The 13,022-nt window shown below is 49.6% G+C and overlaps 1 protein-coding gene across 1 annotated transcript in view; it reads left to right on the forward strand.

The window, feature by feature from the left end:
• The first annotated feature begins 1,370 nt into the window (after positions 1 to 1,370).
• Positions 1,371 to 13,022, forward strand: part of OTOP1 (otopetrin 1) — a 34,048-nt gene continuing 22,396 nt past the window's right edge. The window contains exon 1 of the mRNA XM_045879486.2: positions 1,371 to 1,791. Coding sequence (XP_045735442.1) covers positions 1,371 to 1,791 — 421 coding nt within the window. The remainder of the gene's footprint in view (positions 1,792 to 13,022) is intronic.

Raw genomic sequence — 13,022 nt, forward strand, 5'->3', positions numbered from 1 at the left:
AGCACGTAACTTGCTGGATCCACTGCAAAATGAAAATGTGGGTCCCCTTGTTCAAAAATTAATGTCAAGGCAGCAAGAGAAGAGGGTTAAACCAAGGGGGAGAGGTGTCTCCTGGGTGAGGAACCCTCTGTTACTGCACAGGGGGCTCACCCAGGGGGCCTGCTGGCCTTCAGACTGCAGTCACACAAGCAGCTGCCTCCCGACTCCCTGCTGCCTCCTTCCTCTCTGCCCTTAGGAGGCTCTTTTGCAGAAACCTGGGGGGCCAGCTGGAATCTCCTCTTCAGCAGCATCTGAGCTGGACACCGTGGCAGACACGTTCAGCTTCAGCTTGGACTTCAGACCGGCTGGGGGAGCGGTGCTGCTGAGGGAGACGTTCTGGCGCCCACAGTTCCAGGGCGGGGCCTGGCAGCCCCCACTCCCAGGGGTGCTCGGCGCAGAAGAAGCTTCCGGTTCTCTCTGAAGAGGGACAGAGACGATCTCTTTTTTTGGGAAGTAGCCCCTGTCTTGTCCCCGTCTGGGCATTTCCTGGCAGACACACAGGTACACCAGACGGACAAACACAGACACAAACAAAAAGACACCCCGTCCCCCTATTCATAGATCTAGGGATGAGCGCTGTGACACCTTTCCCTCCCCGCCCCAAGCAGACACACCCCAAAGACAGACGGCCAGACCCAGAGAGACCCGCACAGAGAAACATACCGCAGAAATAGGCAGGGTGGAGGCCAGCCAGCCAGCCAGACAGGACTCAGGCACAGGGACACTTCCAGGCTCACCTAGACCTCTGCGGTCCGCGACTCAGCGGCTCTGGGACAGCCTGAGCAGTGCCGGCACCTGCTGACCGCCCGGCGCCCCGCTGGGCCGCAGCCACGCCCCCCGCGCCCACGCCCGCCGGCGGGCTCAGGGTGACCCCTCGCCCCTCACCGCCACCCCGGGAGCCGGCAGGAGGCACCTGTCGCCAAGAAGCTTCCGCGCAGCCGGGGGCGGGCGCGGGCAGCGGACGGGAGGGCTCGCGGACGTCGCGGGAGGGCTGGCCCGGGTCCCAGGCGTCAGGGGCGGGGAGGGTCGGCGTGGGTCGCCGAGCGGGCGGGAGGGCTGCGCCGGGCTTTGCGGAGTCCGGGGAAGTGGGCAGTGCGCACGCCGGAGCGCAACGAGGAAGCCGGGGTCGGCGCGGGCCAGCGGGGTGGGGGTCGGTGGTAAGCGGACCCGTGGGCACCTTGGCCGAGGGCACAGGGGCAGAAGCGGGAAGGGCAGGCGTCGGACGGGATCGGGAGACGGGGCCGCTTGGCAGAGAGCGTCAGGGCAAGGGAGGGGCAGGGGCCCGGCCCGCAGCCACTCCCGGAACCAGACCCGGTGCGCGCCCCTCCACGATGCCCGAGGGCCCGGGGGCGCGCGCCTCTCCGCCGGCGGCTCGGAGCGCCCCGGGCAGGGCGTCCGCCCGACCCGCGGCCTGCCCACCGCCCCGCCTCCCCGCCGCGGGCTCCGCGGCGTGCGCGGCGTCGCCGGAGTCCCCGGCCCCTCGGCGGGGCGCCGTCCGCGCCAGCGTCCCGCAGAAGCTGGCCGAGGCGCTGAGCAGCCAGTACGGGCTGGTCGTGTTCGCGGCGGGGCTTCTGCTCCTGCTGGCCTGGGCCGTGCACGCCTCGGCGGTGGGCAAGGGCGACCTGCTCTGCTTCCTCACGGCGCTCATGGTGCTGCAGCTGCTCTGGATGCTGTGGTACGTGGGCCGCAGCGCCGCGCAGCGCCGCCTCATCCGCCCCAAGGACACGCACGCCGGCGCGCGCTGGCTCCGCGGTGAGTCCCCGGCCGCCGCCGCGCCGCCTCCGTCGCCCCGACGGCGCTTCCGGCTCTCCCTCCTCCCTTCCTTCTCTCGGTGCCTTTGTTGAGCCTGGTCTGGTGCAGTAGCCTGCCCTCTCTGCCCTCGGGCTCTCGACACACATTCCGTCCTACGGGCTACAGCTCCACAAACCCTTTCGCATCTCCGCTTGGCTGCAAGTCCTGCGGTGGTTCCACCGCCCCCGACCCCCACGAGGGGGGCCACACGCCCTATCCTGGCCTTCCTGGCCTTCTAAGGTCAGTCCCCAGAGGGCCTCTAGTTTTGTCCCCAACTTGGCCCTCGTTCTGCGCTCCAGTCTGAAAGGCTGAGTTCCCATCACAAGGTTTCCTATCTCCACGCCTTTGCATAGTCTGTTCCCTCTGGAAGTGCCTTCCCGTTGGCCTGCTTTCCAAGACAGGGCTCAGGCCTCATTCCCCGCCCCCCCCAACCCGTGATGCTTTTCTGATACCCCTGCTCTCTGTGGTGCTGACCACACTCCTCCACCCCGCACCGTGCCCCCCTGGGTAGACAGCGTTCTTGTTGATACTTTTGTCCCCTCCCCCCGCCCCCCAGGGGAGCTCTGTGATGCTCCTCTCTTAGTCCTAGAGCCACCTGGGGTCTGCCCGTAGAGTAGATGCTTAGAGGACCCAAGAGCATGCAGTTGGGACCAATGGAGTCATGGAGAAGTGGATCAACACTGGGGCGGTGGAGGGTGGGGACTCCTTCCTACTCGCTGCAGACTGAAACTGTCAAGATGGAAGGTTCCCCTCCTCCAGGAGCTTCTGCTCTTCAAAGGGAGACAGACATGGTGGAGTCAAGGGGAGGAGGGAGTCGGGAGTGCGTGGTGGAGAAAGCGGCTGTCTCAGAGAAGTCCACCTCCCTCCGTGTGGACCAGACACATGGCACCTCTCTACCTGAATTCTCTTGAGGTCTGAATTTAACTCTCCCTTAGAGTGTAGCTTTCCTTGTCCTTGCATGACCTTGGGCACGTGACTCAATCTGCCCACCCTCTGAGTTTCAGCCGAGGGAGACTGACTGCTGGTTGGGTGCAGGCTGGGTGCCCACCCACATCCCTTCAAAGGTCTGGCACGGGGCCATCTTCCCTACCCCGCCTGGCAGGACCTACTCCTCACCCCCACTGGCTAGTGTTTCACTCCTTGTCAACTCCCACCTTGTATCATGACTAGTTGGATAGGAGCCTGGTCATCCGGATGAGATTTTAGGCTTCTTAGGCTCAGGGACTGTGTCTAGTTCATCTTGCCTTTGGAAAAACTGGACACAACTCCAGGCTGGCCCAAATTCCTGTTCTGAAAGTGGTTGTTTTAGGGAGGTTCATGAATGGTGGGGAATCCGGCACCATATCAAACACCCACACAAACAAATAGGCATGAAATGTTTTGAGGATATTGATTTACACAGGCTGAAAAATATTACACACACAGGCTTTTGACCTATGCTTTCCTATAGTGGAAGGAACCCTTCTTTGTCCCTCCCTCACTTCCTTTCTCCTCCATCCTTCTTTCCTTCCTTCTTCCTCCCTCCTCCTCCATTCATTCCTTTCTCCCTCACTCCTCCCCATTCCCTTCTCCTTCAATCCTTGCCCCCTTCCCTTCTCCACCCCTCCCTCCCCTGCTCTTCCTCTCTCTCTCCCTCCTCTCTCTCCCTCTTTCCAGGAAGACTCCAAGCATTGGGATCTGAGTCAGTGGGTGAATGGTGGTGCCATTTCCCAAGATTAGGAAGACAGAAGGAGGAGCAGGGGTGGGGATGCAGAATCAAGTTTCCTCTCGTGGGCATGTTACTTTTGAGATGTCTATTGGACACCAAGTAGTGATAGAATGAATGTGGCAATAGAGAGAAAGCACATAGTAGGTGTTCAGTAAATGGTGGTGGTTTAAACAGTCATGATAACATAACCATTCAAATGAGGTATGTGGATAATGGAAATAGTGCTGGCCCTGGAAGGTTTGGCTCCATGTTCCAGCTTGAGGACCTTCACCTTCAGAGTCCCTATTCCCTCATCAGTAAAATGAGAACCCCGGTCACTTTTTAGGGAAGAGGTGGGAGCCGCATCACGTGAACACAGTTCCAGAGGCTAATTGTCCTGAGAGGAAAGAACGTTGGGGTGCCAAAGGTGGTGTTTTAATCCCAGCCCCCGCCAGGGCTGAGGTTTTCTGGGAAGCATAGCCGGGAAGACAGGTTTGACTTAGCTCTGCCCTGGCTTCTGTGACAGCCTTAGAAGTCTGGGGCTCTGAGAAAGAGCCAGCCTGTGGAATTCGGGGCACCAACATTTTCCAGAGAAAGTTTTTGGGTCTTGGTATGGGCTGTGAGGCATTGCTTTGAGCAGAGAACATTCTGTTCCACCTACTGGGTATGAGAAAGTGAAAACTTCCTTTGGAACAAAAAACATTGCCCTATTAAAATTTTTAGTGGAAATGATGGATTATTAATTCAGCTCCTCTATTTGCTAAGTAAAGAGATTGATTTTTTTTTTTTTTTGGAAGGAGCAACAGCATTCTGGATATCTCGTGCCAGCCCAGTGGGTGCAGTGACATGCAAGCCCATTGCATAGCTGGTTCATCTGATGAATTACCAGGGTCCTGTTTCTGGTCTGTTTCTAGTCCCTTAAAAGACTGCAGTGGCTTATGTACCAGCGATAGGATTTTGTTGTTACTACTGTTCTGTCTCAAGCCCAGGGAAGTGTTTTTAACACAAACTTGTGGGAACAACGCCAATAAGAAAAATAGCTGTGTTTATTGAGTGACTTCGGGATGCACGTACGTTAGAAGTGTTGTCACAATTATTTGTCACAGTGATTCTTTTTTTTTAAATGCTTGTGAATAATCACCCCCCAATTTACTCCTTTTATAAGATCAGATTTTTACAGAATACTTTTCTCTTAGAATGAGACATACCCATGTATATGATACATTACATCTCTATCTAGCATCCCACCCATGGAAATGGGCTGCTCACAGCACTATGCTTATTGTCCCTTAAGGGACTGGAAGTAAAGGGGCAGAGTTGAGCTGCTTACATAAGACCAGCCTACGGGTGATGGTTGTACAGACTGTAGATATAAAGGTCCAGAACATGATGATGGGTTTGGAAAAGAGGCTGTCCCCACCTGTGAGTAAGTGAAGGTCGATAAAAGAGATGGGTCCACGTGTGTGTGTGTGTGTGTGTGTGTGTGTGTGTGTGTGTGTGAAGAGGGCAGAGAGCAACAGAGGGGGACGAGGGAAGGGGCAAAGGCTGCAGGACATAAAGATGCAACAGTTTGGGCATTCAGGGGGCCCACAGTCTGGAAGTGCAGCCGGAACTCCCGAGAAACCACCAGGGATGATGCCAGGATCACAGAACCCTGGATGCTGTCAGGGGGCAGCACCTGGCGAGAGGCAGAGGAGGGACCTGTCGGGTGGGTCCCGGGGGATCCCAGCCCACCCTGCTGACTTTGCGGCAGGTGCAAGCTCATGAACATTGGTCTGGGCTTTACTTTGCTCTCCCTGCTCAGAACGCATGTTCACCTTAATTTCACAGCCTCATTCTTCTGCAGACATAGCGTCTCCCACACACTCCTTGTTTCTCGGGGCTTCTGTCTCTGCCACAGGGATAGCAAGCCCCACATCAGTGTGTCCCAGACATTCTTCCTTCTTCTTTTTTTTTTTTTTTAAAGATTTTTATTTATTTATTTGAGAGAGAATGAGATAGAGAGAGAGCATGAGAGCGGGGAGGGTCAGAGGGAGAAGCAGACTCCCTGCTCAGCAGACAGCCCGATGCGGGACTCGATCCTGGGACTCCAGGATCATGACCTGAGCCGAAGGCAGTTGCTTAACCAACTGAGCCACCCAGGTGCCCCTTCCTTCTTCTTTTTTAAAATAGGTTTATTGAGATAAAGTCCACATGTTCTGCAATTCACCCATTTGAAGTGCAGGAGTCAATTGTTTGTAGTATATTCACAGATAAATGCAACCACCCCCTCAGTCAGTTGGAGAACACTTTTACCATCTCAAAAAGAAGCCCCGTCCCCTTTAGCTGTCATCCCCTAAACCTCTAACTCCCCACTGACCCTCGGGAATCACTAGTCCACTTACTGTCTCTGGATTTGCCCAGTCCGGACATTTCCACTGGAGGGAATCATGTGATCTGTCATCTGTGTGACCGGCTTCTTTCACTCAGCAGGTTTCAATATCACATGTTTTCAACTTCACAGCGACTCTTGAGGTGGGTGTCATCACCCCCACTTACCAGACCGGGAAGCCTGGTTTCAGGAGGAGGGCTGAGCTCCCCATCACTGGAAATGTTTGGACAGAGTGAGAAAGAAGAGGGCTGAGCTCCTTGCTTCAGGGCAGATGGCATGGTATCAACAGGTGTCAGAGAAGGCAAAAGTCTGCTTCCTTTTTTCTTTCTGTCTTCTTCATCGAGCAGAAGGATCTTGGGAACTAGCAGAGAGCAACAGAGAAGAGAGCCAGGTGCACAGCATGGAAACTTTTGTGGTGATTGGGCAGAACTGTTGATCTGGTTTTGTTTGACAGCCTGGACAAAGCTCCCAGGACTAGCTGGGCTCTGGGGATGGCAGGACGATTAGGCGTGGCCCTGCACAGAGGGATGCGGGGGCGGCTGAGGATGATGTGGACAGTGAGGGGCAGCAGAGCATGATGGCCAAGAGCATGCCCCCACACCGGGCATGTAGCTCTACTTCTGCCTCTGTTTTCTGGTCTGTAAAATGGGGACGATGATACCACCGATCACATAGGGTTGTTAGGAGACACAGTGAGTTAGTACATATAAAATGCTTAGAAGCCTCTGGCACATAGTAAGAGACATGTCTTATTATGAAATAAATGATTCAGCATTATGATGGGCAAGTGCAGGGGCAAGTGCAGGGGATAGGTGGGGGGGGGTCCCCAGAGGAAGATCTGTTTTCTTTGGAGTCTGGGGGAAAAAAAAACTTAAAAATCATTAAAAAATGCAAAAAGAATACACAGAATACACGAACTGCGCGTGAGAGTGACAGCCAGTGAAGTTCTGGAAGAGATCAACATTCAGGAGTTTTTAAGCAATTTCCTCGGGAAGGAGAGCAGCGATCCCCAAGACCCAGCCTGGGGTCACTGTGAGGGACTCTTGCCTAACTGCATGCTTTTTCTTACATATTTTTTGGGGTTGAGATTTTTTTTGTCTAATAGAAAATATAAACACAATGCCAGGATTTCAGCATCAGTAAGATGACGGGGTTGCCCAAAACGCTGATGCTGGTTTGGTATTCATTGGAAAGGAAGTCGTTCTGCATGTAGGGGTACCTTGCTCCCCTTTGAGCATCACCTGGGCACCTGTAGAAGGAGGGCCCCAGGAGGAACGCAAGGGTGTTGAGTCCAGAGGAGAGAGGATGTACCAGGGTAGAAAATGAGGCAGCTTCACTCCCGTGAGCTCCAGCCATCCTTTGGTTTCTAGAAAACAGAGTCACTTCTTTAGGGAAGCCTTTCCTGATCCTTTCAGACGGGTGTGGCTCCCAGGTTGTATGTTCTCAGAGCATCCTACATTTTCTTCTTAACCCTAATCAGGCAGGATATTGTGTTGTTCACTTCGTCAGTAACCAGTCTGTGGGCTCTCAGAGGCAGAGCCTCTGTCTGAATGTGCCCCCCAATATATCCTTAGCCCCTGGCACAGTGCCTGACATGTAAAAAGTGGCAGCTGATATTTACTGAATCATCAAAGGAATGGATGGACGGATGGATGGATGGATGGATGGATGGACGGATGGATGAGTGAATGATGACAGAATCTCCAGGGAAGAGAATGGCAGTTCCAGGAGGCTGACTGCAGTTCAGTGTAAGGAAGAACATTCTAATATAAGGTCTAGCTGGTGATGGAAGGGTGTGCTTTGAGAGATAGTGAGCCTCTCGGCCCTGGGCATGTCCAGATGGAGACCCATTGGCCGCTACTCATGATGCACTGGGAAGCATTCTTGCATGAGATGGGGGATTGTAGACTGACTTTGTGGGACTTCTACCTCTAAGAGCCTGCAGTTCAAGATTTCAGACTCCTAGGGGGGATTTAGGTGCCTAACACAGACGAGGGGTCTCGCTCTGCCAACACCAGACCTTATAGGATTAGTTTCAAGTGATGTGGCTGGGGAACTTGCTAATTGGTTCTAATTCACTAAATTTTTCTTTGTGGTTGATGTGATGATAATGATGATAACATCTGTTTATAGGATTTCCAATGTGCGAGGCACTGTTCTAGGTGCTTTTCATATAGTGACTCATTTAATCTCCTCTACAGCCCTATGAGGGAGGCATTCAGTTTACTCGATTTTTGTCGATATTCCATCGATATCCAAAATTATATACTCTTTTTTTGAGGTGTGCAAAGGGATATTATAAAACCAAGTTTATTGGTTGTGTGATTTAATTCTTCTCTGCCCTTACTTATGTTTTGTCCAGCTAGATCTGTCTAGTTCTGGAATCTTCCATTTTACCTCTTTAAAGTAGCAGATAAGGGGCACCTGGGTGGCTCAGTCACTTAAGCGTCGAACTCTTGATTTCGGCTCAGGTCGTAATCTCAGGGTTGTGGGATCCAGCCCCACATCAGGTTTCACGCTCAGCGGGGAGTCTACTTGACATTCTTTCTCTCCCTCTCCCCCACTCACACTTGCGTGCGCGCTCTCTCTCTAAAATAAATCTTAAGGGCGCCTGGGTGGCTCAGTCGTTAAGCATCTGCCTTCGGCTCAGGTCATGATCCCAGGGTCCTGGGATCGAGTCCCACATCGGGCTCCCTCCTCGGGGGGAAGCCTGCTTCTCCCTCTCCCACTCCCGCTGCTTGTGTTCCTGCTCTCGCTATCTCTGTCTCTGTCAAATAAATAAATAAAATCTTTAAAAAAATAAATCTTAAAAAAATAAAGTAGCAGGTAAATATACAAGGGAAAAACTATTTTATTTGGCACACGAGGGACTGTTATATCTTCCTCATACATTAGGTCTTCTTTTTCAAGTGTGATGATAAAGGTGAAGGGATTCTTTATCCTATTTATTCCATTTCACTTAAATTCCATATGGTCTGACTTCGATAGTGCTATTCCTGCCTTCCCTTCAGTTGCATTGCCCCTCTGTCCACACCTTGATTTTCTGCCGTTGCCACTAAGTGGAAAGTGTGATTCACAAAAGAGATATAGTTAGGTTTTGTTTTTAATTCAATAGTCCCATCCTTGTTGTCTAATGGGAGACTTAGATCATTCTCGTTTACTGTACGGATTTATATACTTGACTTTGTTCCCATTTTTCTTTATGATGATTATAATGATTTCTTTTACACATCGTTCCCTTCATTTTCCTTTTGCACACATTTGCTTTTTGGAGTACTTGAGCATCTTATTGCGTCTTTCTATGAAATTAATGACTGTCTTTCCTTTCTTCGTTCTCACCGTCAGATGCATATTACTCCATTCTTATCTGCCCCCCAAAAGAAATACCAAACATTTCCCCCAGCAAGGCACATTGCTGCCCGCTCGAAGATCCCCCCACTTACTCTCTGCTCCACTGATGAGATCTGTGAAAAACATTTGCTTCTCTCTTTTTAATTTTTCATTAAAGATTTTTATTTATTATTTATTTGAGAGAGAATGAGAGAGCACAAGCAGGGGGAGCTGCAGAGGGAGAGGGAGAAGCAGACTCCCCGCAGAACAGGGAGCACAACGTGGGGCTCGATCCCCGGACCCCGAGATCATGACCTGAGCCGAAGGCAGATGTTTAACCGACTGAGCCACCCAGGCGCCCCTCCAGTGGGTTTATCTTCATCCATTTGAATTTAGTTTCTCTTATCCTGTTTTTCTTTCCTATTAATTTATTTATATATCTACTGGACTATTCACCCACCCACCCATCCTCCCATCCATCCTGCCATTTTACATCCTCTCTCCCTCCCTCCTTCCATTATACATCCATCATCCTCTCCAATCCTTTGATAAATTTATTGCTCAACATTGTTCCCTCTCCTTTTCATCTTCCCAAATTATGAGGACTCTCCTCCAGTTCACTGGCTGTTTGGCTAAAGTCCTTTGTCAGAGGAGTCATGTGGATGACATTCCTCGCTCCTCTACTCTCTGTCTTCCCCAGTAGAATGTTAAACTCACCAAGGGCAGACACTTTATTTTATTTGCCCTTTTTATGTCTCCAGTGCCTGGGACAGTGGCTGGACGATAGTTGGTGCTCAACAAATAGCTGTTGAATGAATTATATTTTGCCTATCTTCAAATCTCTTTCCGTCTTTTGCCCTGACAAGCAGGCGGCATCTTGGCTGGAAATTGGGTTCTTGAGCTGCAGTCCTTCCCTTGAAGTGGACTCTAGTCGCTCTTCTGCTGGCTTCTGGTTTCCCATGCTGCAGATGAGAAGTCTGGCGCCAGCTTGCACCTCTATATTTTTGCGCACACCCCAATTTTATACAATATTACACATGTGTCTTTTGTTTCTCCAGCAATCTTGTTTGTTTACCTGTGAGCCCCCGGCAAAATGCCACATGCATTGTAGGAGTCCCCGAAATATTTGTTGTAAAAATAAATGGATGGATAAAGGAAAGAAGGACTTCAAGACTATGAGAAAGTGTATGATGTATTTATCATACCTCTTGAAATGTCAGCGACTGGGATGTTCTAGACCAGTGGTTCTCAAGGCGGGGTCCCAGATCAACAGTGTCAGCCCCACCTGGGAACTTGTTAGAGATACAAATTCGGGAGCTCCACCCAAACCTATGGAATCCGATACTCTGGGGGTGGAACCCCGCCATCTGTGTTTTAACAAGCCCTCCAGGTGATTCTGATGCGTGTTCAAGTTTGAGAACCAGGGCTGGGGACCAGGCTCATCTTCTAGTTGGGGAAACTGAGGCTAGGAGCAGGGAAGTGACTCGCCTGAGCTCACACATGACATCCGTGGCACAGCCTGGACCAGTGCCCAGGTCCCCAGAGCCACAGCCTGGGTTCTTGCCACACCAGCCAGGCTGCCTCACCTCCTTTTGCTATTTCCTTTGTAACCAAAACGAACTGTGCATTTGTCAAACCATTTCAAAGCCCTGGGATTGAATCTCCACTCTTACTAAGGTTTTTATTTCACTGGGGCTTTCCAGGATGGAAGAGAAAAATGTGACTTAGAGTTGTTTCTATAAGGCTTTGAGCAATGGAAAGGAGCCAGGCGATTGAATTACTTTTCGCGGGAGGCTTCTTGGGCTGGAGCTGTAATGTTATAGCTCAGTCTTATGAGTCTGTTCTCTCTCTCTCACTGCAATGCATGTCACACACGATCCAGTTTCCTCCCATTCGTGGGAGAGAACGTGTGAATGGCCGTCAACGTTGGCCCAGGAAAAGGATTAGGAACTTTGATGTTGATCAAGTCTCTAGGATCACTGTGTTTCTCTTGCTAATATTTTTATTTGTTACAAGTTTCTTTTTAATGTATTTTGCATGTTCCTTTCCAGTCTTTGTTTTCATATGCATATTTTTTGTTCGTTTTTATTGTTTGGTCGAAACCATGCCAGATACACCATCAAAGGATGCTTCCTTTGTTCACTTTCCCTAGAGTGGGCCCTTTCCATGCCATTATTATGGACCTCCCCTTCCTATCAGTTTTAAAAAGATACTTTATATTTCGGGAATTTTTAGATTTACTGAAGGGTTGCAAGGGTAGTACAGAGAGTTCCTGAATACCCGTATGCCCCTCCTCTTTATTCTCTGGAGAGCAGGATTTTCAAATTAGAGAACTGAGATTTTTGAGCATAGCAGTGACACTCTTAGACTGATCTTTTTTGGGGAGAAGCTTCTAGAGGCCTTCTGTTTATTTGGCCAATCTTTGTTGGATGTATATCATTTGTCAGACCTGAGATATTCCTTGGGTGGGAACAATGATAAACAGGACATAATACTGTCTTATTAATTAATTGTGTATATCTAATTAATTGTGTATATATACACATATATACATAACATAAAGTTTACTGACTTAATTGTTTGTAAAGGTACTGTTCAGTAGCATTAAGTACGTTGACATTAGGACAATTTATATCCAGAGGTCTTTGATCCTGCAAAACTAAAACTCTGTACCTGTTAACACAACTGACCATTCTCCCCGCCCCCCAGCCCCTGGCACCAGCACTCTTATTTCTGTCTCTATGAATTTAACTATTCTGAGGAACCTCAGATAAGTGGAATCATATGATATTTGTCTTTTTATGACTGGCTTATTTCACTAGGTATAATGTCCTCACAGGTTCCACCTGTGTTGTAGCCTGGGTCGGAATGGCCTCCCTTCCTGAGGCTGGATAATATTTCATTGTCTGGATGGACCACATTTTGTTGATCCCTTCATCTGTCAATGGACACTTGAGTTGCTTCCATCTCTTGGCTGTTGTGAATAATGCTGCCATGAACATGGATGTACCAATAGCCTTTTGTGTCCCTGCTTTTGATCTTTTGGGGGATATACCCCAAAGTTGTATTTCTGGATCATGTGGAAATACTGCTTTTAATTTTTTGAGAAACAGCCATTCTGTTTTCCAAAGTGGCTGCACCATTTTACATTCCCATCAGCAGTGCACACGGGTTCCCATTTCTCCAACGCTAACATTTGTGACTTATTTTTTCTTCTTTCCTTTCTTTCTCTCTCCTATTTTTCTTTTCCTTTCTTTCTTTCTTTCTTTTTTTGATAGTGGCCATCCTAATAGCTGTGAGGTGCTATCTCATTGTGGTTTCGATTTGCATTTCCCTGAGGGTGAGTGATGCTGAGCATCTTTGCATGTGTTAATTAGCCATTTATGTCTTTCTTGGAGAAATAGCTATTCAAATCCTTTGCTCATTTTTAATTGTTTTTTTTTTTATTGGTTGTTTGTTGAATTATAGCTGTTTATAGATTCTTGTTACTAACACCTTATCAGATATAGGTTTGCAAATATTTTCTTCCCTTCTGTGGGCTGCTAATGTCCTCTGATACCCAAAAGCTTTTTCATTTTGATGTAGTCCAGTGTATCCATCTTAATTTTGGTTGCTTGCGTTTTTGGTGTCATATCCAATAAATCACTGGCCAGTCCAACATTGTAAAAATTTTCCTCTACGTTTTCTTCTAAGAGTTTTATAATGTTAGGTTTTACATTCAAGTCTTTGATTTATTTGGAGTTAATTTCTGTATGTCATGTACGGTAAGGTAAACTTCATCCTTCTGTGATTGGATAGCTACTC

Source organism: Mirounga angustirostris, unplaced genomic scaffold, assembly GCF_029215605.1.
Source record: "Mirounga angustirostris isolate CCGP_5_RB_7025 unplaced genomic scaffold, mMirAng1.0.hap1 SCAF_2, whole genome shotgun sequence".
Classification (NCBI taxonomy): domain Eukaryota; kingdom Metazoa; phylum Chordata; class Mammalia; order Carnivora; family Phocidae; genus Mirounga; species Mirounga angustirostris.